The 16,082-nt window shown below is 33.5% G+C and overlaps 2 protein-coding genes across 3 annotated transcripts in view; one reads left to right on the forward strand and one right to left on the reverse strand.

The window, feature by feature from the left end:
• The window catches only part of RB1 (RB transcriptional corepressor 1), a 120,489-nt gene that overhangs the window by 81,268 nt on the left and 23,139 nt on the right, over positions 1-16,082 (forward strand). The gene's annotated exons all lie outside the window — the stretch shown is intronic.
• On the reverse strand, positions 4,351-6,238 carry LPAR6 (lysophosphatidic acid receptor 6). The gene has a single exon (XM_070380313.1). The coding sequence runs from the start codon at positions 5,557-5,559 to the stop codon at positions 4,534-4,536; it is 1,026 nt and encodes a 341-aa protein (XP_070236414.1). The 5' UTR covers positions 5,560-6,238; the 3' UTR covers positions 4,351-4,533.

The raw sequence follows: 16,082 nt of genomic DNA on the forward strand, positions 1-16,082 counted from the left end.
CTCATTCTATTTTATTTCCATAGGTTATTCCTATTTTTATTTAGGTAAAATTGGTATATAACATTATATAAATTTCATGTGTGCCCCACTGCAGTCTGACAGCTGTATACACTATGAAAAAAGAGATCATCACCAAAAACCATTGATCACCATACAATAGATGCCCTTTACCAATTCACCTACCCCTTAGCTCTTATGTTCTAGTAATCACTATCTGTTCTCAGTATCTACAAGTTTTTGTTTTTTAAATTCATTTGTTTTGTTTTTTTAGATTCTACACAAGTGAAATCATTTGCTATTTTTCATCTGACTTATTTCATTTAGCATAATGCCTCCTGGATCTATCCATGTTGTTGAAAATGGCAAGGGTTTCTTTTTTTTTTTATGACTGAGTACCATTTATTCAAACAAATATATAACAGACTCTTTATTCATTCATCTGATGATGGGCTGTTAGGTGGTTTCCATATCTTGGCTATTAAAAATAATGATACAATGACCATAGGAATGTATATATCTTTTCTAGTTAGTGTTTTCATATTCTTCAGATAAATACTCAGAAGCGGAACAGCTAGATCATGTGGTAGTTCTATTCATAATTTTCTGAGGCATCTCATGCTGTTCTCCACAGTTGTACCAATTTACATTCCCACCAGCACTGTGGGAGGGTTCTCTTTTCTTCTCATACTCACCAACACTGTTAGTCCTTCTTTTCTTGAGAATAGTCCTCTAACAGGTATGAAGTAATATCTCATTGTTGTTTTAATTAGAGATGTTGAATATATTTTCACATTCCTGCTGGCCATAAATATGTCAATTATTTTCAAAAAGTATTGGTTGAATCTATATAAAGCAAATTTTGAGTTTGAAAACCGTTAATTAAATTTGTTAATTATCTCTACTTCTGGGGTCCTGCATCTTGAATTCTGTTTTGGCCACTGCTTTTAGCACTGGTAATTTTGTTCCCCTTTAAGGAGTTACTGAAATAAATCTTTTTAAGAGATGGAAGAAGGAGAAAGACTTGTTAGAAAAGTTTGCCTGGAGTTAATTTCATATTCTTTTATTATCCTGGTTTATTGCCCTGTTTAAGTGATATTCTTTATACTTTTATAAAATTGTCAAAAAAATTGGTAGCAGATGTCATGAAAAAAATGAGATAAAAGAAATTTAAGAACTAGTGATTTTAGGATAGTGTAATGTTGACCTCTGGAAAATGTTGCTATTTAAGAAATATTGTTGATCATTAAATATTCTGGTTGATTTAAATATGTTCTGTGTCTTTACATTTATCCATTCATTCTTTTAGATTTGGAGTTTATTTTTTAAAAGTCATAAGTGGATTATTTGGTTTTCAGGACAGCTCAAAAGAACTTTTTAAAAATAATTTCCCTTAGAATTTCCTTAAGATTCATCTACTAGTAGGCACTGTTTATAAAATGTTATATATAAAAGGGTCATATCTTCCCTCATTTGTGATATCTGGGGTTGGATGTGGCATGCAGGTATTAAAAAGTTCTTGAGTATTGAAAGTGAAAGTGAAGTCGCTCGGTCATATCTGACTCTTTGGGACCCCATGGACTGTAGCCTACCAGGCTCCTTCCTCCATGGGGTTCTCCAGGCAAGAGTACTGGAGTGGGGTGCCATTTCCTTCTCCAGGGGATCTTCCCAACCCAGGGATCGAGCCCAGGTCTCATGAATTTCAGGCAGACGCTTTAACCTCTGAGCCACCAGGGAAGTCTTGAGTGTTGGGAGATAGTAAATAAAGATCAGTCCGCAGGGCAGAAGTTAATACAGTGACGAAAGACTGGGTACCTTGTTCATCAGAGGTCTAAAATTGCAGTTGCCTCAGATTCTTGCTAGCTGCATACCAGTTATAAGTTAAATGTTTCTCAGTTGGGTTTATGAAATTTGCTGATCTTCCATTTTCTATTCCTCAAGTGAGTCACTAATTCTTTCAATACCAATCCCATAATTAAGGTTTATACGTCAGATTGACTCTCAGTATTTTGAATGCAGGATATGAAGATAAAACTCCTTGATAAAGTAGTGCCTTAAGTTCCTTTTAATTTTCTGTGGATATAATACATATATTTTCATACATTCTTTTGTTAAACAAGCTACTTGGTTGATTTGCTTAGAAAAGATCACTTCTAAGTTTGAAATCAATCCTTAGGATGCTGGAAAGTGGTTTTACACACTTCAAAACTTTTCATCTTACTTCTTTTACTTTAATACGGAAAGGAAGATTAGATAAATCATCTACTCTTTTATAAAGATGTAAAAAACAGTGGGCAGTTTGGGGGGAGAGAGGGGCTAGTATTGTCATTCTAAGGAAACAAAAAGTAAATTCTGAGTTTTCTTAATACAGATTTTCTGGGTAAAAGGGAAAGAGATAACCCTCTGAATGTATAATTTACTTAAAAATGCAAAACCAACAGAGAAAAATAACTTTTGTACCCTCTTTGTCCCTGTAGTTAAGATTTACCTAGGATTTGAAGCTGTAGTTGAGGAAAACTAATATTTGTCTGTTATGTATTCAAGGAGAATCTTATAAATTTTTTGATTCATCTTCCTGTTGACAAGCAGGCAACAAAAATTTCTCCAGTAGTAACAACTATCTGATGACTATTTTTGCTTATATTTTAAAATAATATGAATGCTTTTGAGGTCTTGCTCACAGATACTTAATCCAAGAAAACTGAGAAATCTCAGTTACAAACTCTGCACCTTTCTTCTGTATTATTAAATTGTTAGTTGCTTTCCAACTCAAAATTATATGTTTAGAGTGCTAAATATATTTGTTTTTTTCTGAAGAATGGTATCAAATAAAGGCACTTCAGGGTCAATTGAAGAAAACATCTTTATAACATATATACTTCTCTTGGCATATAAAGAGCTACGTTTAATTTCTTCACTAGTTTTCTTTTTTAAGGGTTTATTTTGTTGTAGGTTCATTTAAAGGAGACTATCACTCACTAACAAGAAAATCCTCCACTGTTATTTTTTTTGAAATGAGTTTATTTAGCTTACTTCTATGATTTATTTGAAACATTGCAACTCAAACCCAGAAACAGCAAAATTCAAACTTAAACCTTAAAACAAAGAGTGTTTTGTTTATCCAAATTTGTATTCAGGACTTGAAAGATTGAAAATGTGAAAATCAGATAGATTGCTAATAAATAATTTTTTTAGTTAACTTTGGAAAACTGCTTGAATTTGGGGAAAGAAAAGATATGTTGGAAAATGAAAGCGTTTCAGTGTAGATAGTGCTTCATATCTAAATTTTAGCTCAACGCGATACCTTATTTATGTTTAGTAAAATGAATGTAATTGTACTTAGTTATTTGACCCTCTAGTTTTGCTACTTTTTAGGGAAGGACCTATATCCTTACTTCACAAGTTATTTTGACATACAATAACATCTTGTCTACTTGAAATAATATTCTTCAGCTATTCAATATTTGACTTAACAACCTTGCAATTTAAAGAAAGATGGATCAAGGCCTCCAAAGTTCAGAAAGATAATGATTGTAAACCTAGAATTCTATATGGAGAAAAGTTCTAATTGACTGTAAAGGGAAAATACAAATTTCTAGACATTTAAAAATTTGTTTGGCTTAAATGATCAAAACATATGTACTGATCACTGTCTTAAGTGTCAAGTATTATATGTTATTTCTCTGAGCTAAAATACTTAAAAAACAAGTTACTTATTGTGACATAAATATGCCTTTAAAATATACCTGTAGTAGTATTTTTTAAAATTTACTTAGCAAAATAACATTTTGTCGGTTTCCACATCACTTTTTGTGGCATATATCGTTTTTTAAATTGAGTGCTGTTAAATGAAGAAAATGAATCAAAAGAGTAATTTTAAAGTGTACTATTCTATATATACAGTATCTGCTTTTTACAAATCACACACCAAGACAAAATCCTAAATATTATCTGTAAGAGTTGGACATCCTCAAGTAGTGTCAGTGTGTCATTCTACAGAAGGCATTTTTACTGCGTTTTTGAAAAATACTCTAAAGACACTTATAGATTCTTTACATGACTCTTTCTCATTTATGTTATTATAGTTTAAGAAACATGATTAGTAGTTTCAATTAAGACTGAAATCAAAATTAGGTGTATATTGAATAAAGGTATTAAACACTTAAATGAAAATTTTAATTTGTTAATTATTTAGTATAAAATCACTGTGATATTCAAAGACCATACAGATGGTTATCACATGACTTAAATCATGATTACTTTTATATTTTGAACAACTTTTCTAGAGATTTTTTTTTCTAATGAAGAGAAAGGTACAAATCAAAGTGGCTCAGAAAAATAAAACTGAGTGTATACAAGAACAGAATACATTTTAATGCTTAACACATCAAATACTTTTTTAATACTAAAAACTTTAAAATGTCCACATGTTTATTTTCTTTCTGAGGTGGAAAAATTGTTGTCCAGGAAAACACTTTTCACAGTTGAAGGACCTTGGAGGTTCTGTAAAGTCCTGGCGTTCTTATTTCAGACAGCTTATATTGTAGATTCATTATCAGGTATCTTATTTTTCAACGTCTGTAGGTTATGTTGAATAAAGTTCTCTGTGCCTTGAACTTCAGAGAATCTGGAGTCACTTCTCCTGGTAGACCAGTTTTTCATTTTTATTGAATTCTGAATCGTGTCCGACGTGAAATAGTAAATGATAGGGTCAAAGCAACAGTTTAAAACGGCAATGCAGAGAGTGATTGGGTACATGGTCCTTACTGCTATTGCTGCTGAGCAATTGACAAATGTCTGTGTTCTCATAAGAGAATATAAAATAAGGTTGATATTGTAAGGCACGAAGCAGAAACAGAATATAACCAAATGTACAAATATCATTCTTAAAACCTTAGTTTTATTTATTTTACTTCTACTTAATGTTACAGGTTTATTTAAAGTTCTCAGCACCATACTAGAACAAGTTACGTTTAAAATGAGAGGAATAAAAAACCCCACTATTTCTATGAAAATTACAATCCTTGAGAGAAAGGTTTTCCATGTAGCTGCTGGAAAATTTTCAAAGCAGGTTGCTGAAGTATTGCTGCCCGGAGATGGAACAAAAACTGCTGGTGCACTTCCTCCCATCACAGTTAACCACACAGCAATACAAACGATTTTTGCATTTCGTTTAGTTCTCAGCGTCTTCGACTTAAATGGGTAGACGATGGCCAGAAACCGGTCAGCACTAATACAGGTTAAGAACAGAATGCTTCCATACATGTTGGTATAAAAGGACATCACTGAAATCTTACAAAGTAAATCCCCAAAGGGCCAGTTCCTTGTTGCAAAGTAAAATATCCTGAAGGGTAAAGTAAAAACGAAAAGCAAGTCTGACATTGCCAGGTTAATCATGTATGTTGTTGTTTCATTCCGCACTTTGAGAGTACGGATGAAAATATATATGGCGACACAGTTGGATATTAACCCAAGCACAAACACCATACTGAACATGCACCCATACAAGGTGTACTTAAAGGAGTCATTATATATGCAGTCAGAGCTGTTATTGCTTACCATTATAAAGGCACGTCCAGTTTACAGTGTTGAAGTCCTTTGGTTAGCAACAGTCTCCTTTGATATTCAGATCGTGACTACTTTGTAACCTCCAATGTATTTGCAAATCCTTTGGATCTTTGCAAAGTTTTACAAATATTTCTTTTTCTTCCAAAAGAAACATGAAGTTTGTTGCTATAAAGTTTCCACTTGATTCTTCAACAAGAAAAAATGTTCATTTTCGAGTTTCCAGAAAATCTGTGATCCCAGGGCTTCGTATTAAAAACACAATGAAGCCAATCCATTGGATTATAAAGTTTAAATAAAAACTGTGTTCTGACACAGAGTAAAACTCCTCATCCTGTAAACTTCTGTTTCCGTGGTCAAGATGAATATTCCAAAATGAAAGTTTCTTTATGCTGCAGAATGTTTAAGCTGAAGTTAGCAATCACATTTTGCTTTTCAGTGCAAAGTTTCTGAGACTTAAACATTCCCAGTTCAATCTCACTTACTTCTTACACCTTTTAAATGAAGTTTTCCTTTTCGGTATTCCTGCAGTGGATCCCAGATGGGGTAAGCAGAGGAGTCTTTCAAAGGTTCCGAAATAAATTCCTAAGCGTGTTTGCTCCTGCTGACTTGGAGGCCTTTTCCTCAGTTGCCAGCTGTGTTGCGAGACGGGCTTTCTCTGAAGAGAAAAAGAGAGGCTTGCTTGATTTGTAATGTGACATCACAGGAAGAAGAGGCTGGGCTTGAACAAAGAAAGGTTTCTGCCCAGTTTGTTTGCAGTTCCTTTAATCTGATACCCTATCTGCTGGGGATATACCTAGGAGGCTTGCAAAGGGCCTCTGACTGTTTAATTAAGCAGTCTGCCCTTTAACTCCTTTTTTGCAGAAATGCCTTCTGGAATGTTGGCTACCTCTCAAGGAGGTTTTTTAAAAAATTCTTTATTTCTTTTTGGTAGTAATCGAGAGAGAGGGAAAAAATCTGTATGTGATTGCTTCTGTGTTTGGGATTAGACTTTTTGGGGGCTGGGGGGAACTAAAATGTGTAAGTATATTTATAGATTGAAATTGTTGGTGGTAACTTAATATAACGTTAAAAAATCTGTTGGCTCTAAAAGAGAGAAATTTCATTTTTAGTCGTAAAAAGGATTTGAGTTGAGAGACCCAAATTTTGCCACCCTTGGCTTCTGTTTTCCATAATTGCTCCTCAAGATTTAATTTAATTGCCATGGTTGTGAATGGCTCCAATCCTGAATCTCTTTACTTTTTCATAAACATTTTTTCTCACATTCTTTGCTCTTTTCTAGAAACTTAAATTAATATTTTATAGCACTTCCATTTTTTTTTAATAATCACTTTTACTGAAGAATAAATTCTAAAATGTTTCTGTTTGGTGTGTAGTATTAAGCTTACAGAACAAAATTGCATCTTTGTAAACAAAGATATTTTTTCCCTATATTGCTTGAAATAAATTTTGGAAAATAAAAGTTACACTACTTGGCTAAATTTTAGGTTCAGAATTTTATTTTAAGCACCTTCCCCCCCGCCCCGCCACCAGCCTTCCCTCTACCCCATTTCTTATGACATTAACTATATATTGGACTATGGGTCAGATTTTGTTTTCATTTAAAAGCTCTTGTGAGTGTTTTCTCGCTGTATATTTAAAGTGTACTCATTTTTAAAGCCCAAAGAAATCAGAAGAAAGTATATGTGGGAAAGGGGTAGTTGAATATAGATGTTACTTCCTCAAAGAGTGATGATATCACAATCTATGGACACATTTTCTTATTTTTTCTTATTTTATATTGCCATTTTTACTAGATGTAGAAGGGCTGAAATTCTTCCTTTAGGGTATCAGTGAAGGAAATTTAAGAGCAATTTATTTTTCTTTCATGAATTACGTAGCTAATTTAAAACTGATGTTTTGCAGCATGTTTTATGCTGATTTTTAACCTTTTTAATTTGGACTGCACTGTCACCAAGATCAGCAACTTTTGTTGTTTGTTAATGAATATCCCCTGAATTATAGTCTGCTTTTGTTGTTTTGACTAGGAAATTTATAATCAAGTGACACACAAAAAAATAGGAATATTACTTGCACTCAATAAACTTAGAACTTTAGAAGGCTGAATTTCTTTGTATCACATTGGTATGGAAGAGAGGCAGTATGTGTTCATAAAAGAAGACAGGTGGAAACTTAGAGTGAACAGCAATAAGGAGAGTAGTTAATAAGTTTGTATTCTCATTGGGGAAAAATTTCTGTTACAGTTTCTCAGTAATCTACTTTCAAATTGACAATCTTTTTAGGTATATCGTTAAATAATGAAATATAATCAGTTATATGCCCTGATCTTGTTTGCTTTTCCTTTCATTTTGAATATGGCATTGTCCGATAAAATGAACTAATGAGACATTGGAATATTCTTCCACATACTGATGTTATTCACTTGACTTAATATTTAGTTAACTGTTCATTTGTAGTTTTTTCATGTTTCATTTGCTTAAAAATGGATAGATCACTATTCATTGAATTAAACTTTCTGTTATTATCAGTATATTAGTATATGTTTGTATTTCCAAGTTTTACACAGTGCTTGGCCCTTAGTAGATACTCACATGTTTACTGAGGCATGAATTATACTGATAAACTGGTATTTATTGAGAATTATTTCTACTGAGGAAGAGCAACAGCAGAATGACTGTTTGAATGGGAAGATCATTGAATGCTAGATGTTTCAAAATATTTAATTTGACTTCTAATTAAGGAATCAAAGTGAAATTAGACAACTTTAAAATTCCTTAGATTAATATATGAAAATTGTGAAATAACTACTTACAAAGGCAGTTAAATAAGTCTAAGTACTCGAGTATATTTAATAGATGCTTTTGTTTTGACAGACTTAGGAGACCAAACAGTTTATTATGAGATCTGTATGCTTCTGAAGGGAGGCCTGGTGTGCTGCCGTCCGTGGGGTAGCAAAGAGCTGGACACAACTGGGCAACTGAACAGCAACAGACTTCTCAAAGTTAAATCTGGGAATCTCTTGGTTTCTTATATGGGTTTTTTAAGAGCTGATTTGAAATTTTATGAATCTCATTACCTTTCACTTTTCTCATCACTTTTCAAATTTTTATTTTATGAAGAAGTCAGGTCAGTAACTAGCTAGCCTTCAAAGTATATATATTATTTATCACTCTAGTAATGATATAGTTGTGTTTTAGTTGTATAACTATTTTTTTTTTGTTATCAGTTTGAGAGAGAATTCTGTTAACTTGTAAGGATTTGAGTAACTTTTGAGTTCTTGACTAAATTTCTGCCATAACTGTGGTTGTGAGAAGGCAAGAAATCTGACTTTTTAATGTTGTTGTTTAGTTGCTAAGTCATATCTGACTCTTTTGTGACCCTGTGGACTGTAACCCACCAGGCTCCTCTGTCTATGGGATTTCCCAGGCTAGAATTCTAGAGTGGGTTGCCCCTTCCTTCTCTAGGGGGTCTTCTACTTTTTCATGCCTGATTCAAAATAGGCTTTCTTGAACACCGCTATAAACAAATAATGTGTAAAGTGGGCTCCTCAGCTATTCTTCCTTTCTGTTTTTTCATATTGGTTATTTCTAGCCTTAATGGTAATATCAGTTTTATCTTGTACCTTCTTTATTCTCACTGCTGTCTTCTTAAACTGACCCCACTGCTCTTATCTATATGGTTGTTGTAGTGTCTTACTTGTCTTATCTCCAGTCCTACCAGTTTACCCTGCCAGATAGTCGTAGATCAAGTTATGAATGAATCAACTAATTATTTATTCATTTATACCTTTCATTTCATCCAAAAAGGACTTAAAGCAGGTTATAATTTTAAAACTGTCAAAACTGATAGAACTAAATATTTAAGATTTTATTTTATATAAATTATACCTACATTTTAAAAGTTTAAAAAGGGAGTTGGTGTGGCACAGTTAAAAGTTTTTAAATGTGAGAAATGTGAGAGAAATTATTCTGAATATTAGTCATATCCATTATTCTAAAAATTATTCCTCTTGAATGCAATAAATGTTTGCAAAAGCAAAAAATAAAAATCTTAAAACATAAATTTTTGAACACATTAGTAAAAGAATAAAAAATAATACACCATGGGAAAGAGAAGAATGGGAAGGGCAGAAAAATCTAGGTGAGGGGAAGCTGCTGCATTTGGCACAAGGGAGAAAAGGAAAATAAAGTAGATTGCATAGTTTTCATTTAGTGAAAGAAAACAATCCCGGATGTCAAAGAAAGAAATTTGCTTTATCTCAGAAATACATTGTGAATCTTTACACATGAACCACTTCAAATTATGATCTAATGGTAGAAGGTATGCCATTTCTTGTTGACTCTCAATTTGGGAAAACCGCCCAATGTCAAATTTTGGTTCTGGGAAAATGTATTATTTGTTGGAAGATTAAGATAGTCCAAATATATGCAAAAAATTGAATGAGAAAGTATGTGAAATAAATATATTCAAGTTTAAAAGAGAGTGTGAGACAGTTAAGTTTTTAAATGTAAGAAAAACATTCTAAATTTATTTTATTCATTTTGAATACAAGAAATGTTTGCCTTGATGAGAAGTTATTCTTCAGGGTCCTTTTCCATCTCAAATTTACACCTATGAAAAAAGCCAAAGTTTTCTCATTTTAGATTTTTCCATGATAGTTTCTATTTAGATTTAGAAGCAAAACTTCCTCACTTTGAAAAAAGAACATTTATAACGTATGTTGATAGAATATATTTGTTTTATATAAAAAATATTTTAGCCTAACAGGAACATTTGTTAAATTTGTGATAATTGATATCATTTGAAAATGATTCACCTTTCTGTTATTACTGCAGACACATAACACTTTATGTTACTCTTTACTGGAGCAAGAGTCATCTACACAAGTTCAAACAGTGCAACCAGCTTATAGGGATGGGTGGGATTAGAAGAAAAATGTAAAAGCTAATGGATGGTGATTTATAACAAAGTAAAAGTGTATAAGAATGATGGTTGTAGCAGGTTCAAGCAAAGAGATGAAGTAAAGAGAAGCAAGAATGTGGTGTAAGACTTTACTTGGGTGAGCATGTTTATCACTGTTAACACTTGAGTTGTTCCCTTCCTCCTTTTTTCCTATCTTCCTGCTCCCCATTCCTTCATCTGCCCCTCTTAAAACTTTATCCCATTTTTCTGTGAGGCCTTTCAATCTCATCAATTCCTCTTCTCTACTTCCACGATACTTAAAGTGTCTCACTTTTAAACTATATTCATATAACTGAATTAGGTTAAAAAAAAAACAAGGAAATACTTGTAATATAGAGTATAACAATAGCTTTTGTACAATATGGAGATGAGAGTCAATCAAGTCAGTTAAAGGGCATCCAGAGCAGATGATGTCTAGAGAAGGCTAGCCTTTAAAGTTGAATAAGTTTCAAATTTCAAGACTTGATGACTAGAGCCATGCCTGATAATAATGTCTTAGTGTAGTCCATGGGGTTGCAAGAAAATTGGATGTGACTTAGTGACTAAAACAACAAAAACAGCAGTAGTCTCACTAGAATAGTCATGTCTTTCTCAACCAAAAACACAGAAGATAATTTGAGTGATTGTCTCCTCAGTTCTCTGAAGAATGCCTCATAACTAGTTTCATTCTAAATTCCTAGAAGGGCAATGAGTATATACATTTCATTTCTTTCTTTCCTTTTTTTAACGAATGATGTATTTTTAAGATCTAATACTGTGAACATGATTGCAAATACATTTAAAAGCAGAAATACATTTGACTTTAAGCATTAATGTAGATGTTTTGCTTTTAACCTAGCCTAACCAAGCCAAAATTCAAAGGAAAAGATTTTTCTCTTTAACATATATTAAATGCAAAGGCATATGGAAGAATTAATCACTAAGATTCTAAGCCACTACTAATCCATTCCCAGAACAAAATTTTCATGGTCACTTCTTTTTATTGGTTTGCCAGTGTGTTCATTTTAATCAACTGATTTCACATTCTTGGAAATTTTGAGGACTTCCTGTCAATACCAGCTGTTACCAGTGCTGCCTCAGAAAGGTTACAAACAAAAGACCGGAAGGACTGACTACAAAAGGGCCCCCTTTAAAGCCAAACCTTTTGTTTTGTTGTTGTTTTCAGTTAAACAAGAACGAACTGTTTCAGGCTGATCAAAACAAGAGAAAGATTGCTGGATTGTTGTCCTGGTTATATGGATAGGGAACTAGGATAAGCACATTTAAATTATTTTTCCTGGTTATGCTATCTTTATCTCTGGTATGCTGAATTTATTTGTTTATTCAGGAACAGATATTTACTGAGTGCAAACTGTGTGCCAAGAACTCTTCTAGGTGTTAGGAGTATAGCAGCAAATGAAAGAGAATTCCTGGGCTTATATTTTACTGTGGGAATACAGGCAGTCAATAAGCAAACAGTTGTATGGTTAGACATATGGTAATAAGTTCTCTGGAAAAAAAACCCCTACGTTTATTAGGAAAAAGGAGGTTCTAGTAGAGAGTTATAGGAAGGGTAGGACATATGGTGATAAGTTGTCTGAAAAAAAAAAAAAACTACATTTATTAGGAAAAAGGAGGTTCTATGTAGAGAGTTTTAGGAAGGGCTCATTGATGAGGGGGCATTTGAAGGAACACTTGAAAGAAGTGAAGAATAAATCACATAGCTGTCTTAAAGAATTACCCTTTAACTATTAAACAATCTCTTTTTAAAATTTATTTTTAACTGGAAGATAACTGCTTTACAATGCTGTGTTGGAGGGAGAATTAAGAGAAACAATCTTATAAAAAGCTCTCCTCAGTCTCTATTTCCCAGCTTTATCTTCCATGACTTTACTCACCAAGTTCCTGTCCCCAAGATTTTCATGGCAATTGGAAATCTCTAGATAGTGTTTAAATTTGACGAAATTCTGTGTGTCTGCTTCTGATTTTTGTTTGGCATGGCACATCATAAACTGGAGCTTTGTATTGTTTTGGTTGTGGCTACTTGAAAGTGTTCTTCAAGCTAAATGCTTCTAGGAGACTTAACTATCAAAAGAGCCCCAGGTCAGTAGTTCAGTTTCAAGTCAGATCTACCCTGACTTCTGTGTCCCTGTGCAGTTGTTATTTTATCTTTTTCTCTTCGTGCTTTGTCTAGTACCCCGTTACCTCAAGGGACTGAATTTTCTTCTGCTGAGTTCAGTTTTCCAATAAAGCAGTGACATTTGACAACCTGTATTAACTTGTTGATACAAATGCCAACTAAAAAATGTCTCTTGCTAGCAGTTTCTGCAAGAATTAAGTCCTTGGTCAGTGCAGTCACTGAAGTTTAGCACCCCCTGAAAGGAATTCAGGGCAGAATGTGCTCTGGGAAAACTGGCAGAAGAGGCCTTCTGATAGGCATTTTCAGGAGAAATTTTTTATGAACCTGGATTCTTGCATCTTTCTGTGCTTAGAAAAGCACTGACACCATTAACCTTCTATCCAGATGGATGCTTGGTTGCAAGATTCACCTTCACCGAATGCACATATATACCGACCTCCCCCGTGACCTCTTCCAGCCTACAGTCCTCAGTAAGATACTAAATAAGCTTGACTCAACTTTAACATTGTGCTTTTGTTTGTTGGTATGTTTTGAAGTAGGCACAACTAGGTTAGCTTTCTTGACTTCTGTTAATTATCCTACGTATGGTTGAATGAGCATCTGGGATCTTAAAGGTAGTTCTATCCCCTTGTCTTTTTTTCCTTGATAACATAGTACCCTAAGTTTGAATCTACCTTCAGATTCTGGTTACCATGTCTGTCCTTCACAGTCAAGTCTTGGCCTTACTGTCATTTTCCGACATATGACCATTATCCATCCCTACTTGTACCTGGAATCATGACTTCAGTTTTCTCTGACTAAACTCTGCTACTTTCTAAACACATGTGATATCATTCTGTGAGGTTTAAGGTTTTTCTAGGAATACATTTTTTATTTATAATGTAGGAAAGATATTATTAAGGTTCTTAGCAATAATAAGAGAAACAGAAAAAGCTTAAAAGTGAACAGATGATATAACTCTACTATTCTAATCAGCTGTTTATAATTTTCCAGGTTAAAAAATGTTTTTTAATTGAGATACAGTTGCCCTATCACAGTGTATTAGTTTCAGGTGTATAACGTAATGATCCAATATTTGTATATATTGTGAAGTGGTCACCACAGTGAGTCACATCACCAAATGTAGTTAGAATTTTTTTCTTGTGATAAGAACTTTTAAGATTTACTCTTTTAGCAACTGTCAAATATTCACTGCAGTGTTATTAACTATACTCACCCTGCTGTATCTTCTATCATGACTATTTTATAACTAGAAGTTTTTACTTTTTGACCCCCTTCCCCCTTTTTGCCCACCCCCTGGCTCTGGCAGCCCTCAGTCTGTTCTCTGTGTCTGTGAGCTCTTGATTTTATTGCACATATAAGTGAGATTTTACTGTAGAGTCGACCCTTGTCTGCAAGGGATTGGCTCCAGCACTCCTGCAGATACCAAAATCTGTGGATGCTCAAGTACCTTATATAAAATGGCATAGCCCAATCAACCGTCTATATCCACAGGTTCCACATACCCTGATATGGAAGATGTATTTGTCTTTGTCTGACTTATTTCACTTACCATAAAGCCCTCAACTAAGAGTTTACCTGGCAGCCTGTCTGGGGACGATGTGCTGATTCACATAATCACCCTCACAGACAAGAAACTGAACAGTTCCATCTCACAAGGAACTATATTCATATTTCTCTAGCCTGACTATACCTGCCCTAACCCCTGGCCATTATTAATTTGTCCTTTATGTCTAAAATTTTTCTTATTTCAAAATGTTATATAAATGAAATCAAATAGGATTATCTTCTGAGCCAGAGTCTCTGGAGATTCATTTAAGATATTGTATATATCAATAGTTCATACTTTTTTATTGCTAATATTTCATAGTATGAATGTACTGCAGTTTCTTTAACTGTACACATATTAGAGAATATCTGGGCTGATTCTAGTTTTTGACTATTACAAGTAAGGCTGCCATAAACTTTTGTGTACAGGTTTTATATAAACATATGAGTTTTCACTGTTTTGGATAAATACTCAAAGAGTGCAGTTGCAAAGTCATGTAATTATTGTGTTGTATGGACTCCCAGATATTTTCCAGAACAGTTGTACCATTTTGAATTACCATCAACAATACATGGGTGATCCAGTTTCTTTGCATCCTTGCCATTTTTTGGTATTGTCTCAGTTTTCTTTTAGCCATTCTGATCATGTAAGGATAGCTCATTGACATTATAAATTACATTGCCCATCAGGATGATGGCTAACAGTGTTGAATATCTTTTTCTGTTTACTTGTGATCTGTGTTTTCTCTCTGGTGAAGTATCTCTTCAGGTCTTTGCCCATTTTCTAATTGAATTGTGGGTTGGTTTGTTTGTTTTTTACCACTGAGAGTTCTAGAATATATAAATATTCTAGATTCTAGTCTTTTGTTGGATATGTGGCTTATAAATAATTTCTCAAAGTTTCTGTAGACTCTTCCCTTCGTGTGGTCTTTCTCAAGGCAAAAATTTTAAATTTTGATGAAAGTGCTGTTTATCAGTTTTTTATTTTGTGGATCATGTTTTTGTTGTCAAGTCTTAAGAACCTAGATCCCCAAGGTTTTCCCCTATGTTTTAAAAGTTTTATAGCTTCACATTTAATATTTAGATGATCCATTTCCAGTTTATTTTTACAAATTTGAGATTTAGGTCAAAGTTCATTCTTTTTCCATTGATTTGCTTTTGCACATTTGTCAAAAGGCAATAAAGAACAAATGGGACAAATAGATGTAGAATTTAAACTAACCGTGTCAATGACTACATTAAGTGTAAATAGTCCAAACTCCAATTAAAAGGCAGAGATTCTCAGAATGGATAAAAAACAAGACCCAGCCCTTTGCTATGTACAAGAAACCAGTTTTAAATATGAAGGTGTAAATATGTTAAAATTGACATGAATCAAAAGGATAAGTGCAGAGATGGCACTGAGGGTAATTCTAAGACTTGTTCTGTGGGTAATTAAGTGATAGATAACAGATAACCAAAGAGGATATGGAAGAAGTCTTAGCTGATTGGTGGTGAAGGTAATACGTTCATGTTAATATTTGAACATGTTGGCATTTGAGATACTTGCCACATATATGTGCGGACATCTGAGGTGTTTAGTTGGAAGCACTAGATCTGGAATTTGAAAGAGTAGTTTTAGTCAGAAATGTATTAATAGATTTAGGAGTAAGCAGAGATAGAACTAAACTCATGATCATGGCTCAGCCAGCATATATATTAGCAGAAGAATCCTGAAAAATATCAGTGTTAAAGAAGTAGTGAAGTTAAATGGGAAAGAACTGTCAGGTCAAGGCCTGCCCACAATTTTGTGTTTTGTATTCTAATTTCCTTTTGCAAGGTAAAATGGTCTTATAATGATTTGGCTTAGGATAGTACAAAAACATTTCCTGTAATGTAGGGCCAATAATAT

This window comes from Bos mutus, chromosome 12 (genome assembly GCF_027580195.1).
Source record: "Bos mutus isolate GX-2022 chromosome 12, NWIPB_WYAK_1.1, whole genome shotgun sequence".
NCBI classification, from domain to species: Eukaryota; Metazoa; Chordata; class Mammalia; order Artiodactyla; family Bovidae; genus Bos; species Bos mutus.

Excerpts from the sequence above, each read along its gene's own strand:
- LPAR6 (XM_070380313.1), bottom strand. The coding sequence starts at position 5,559 with ATGGTAAGCAATAACAGCTCTGACTGCATATATAATGACTCCTTTAAG.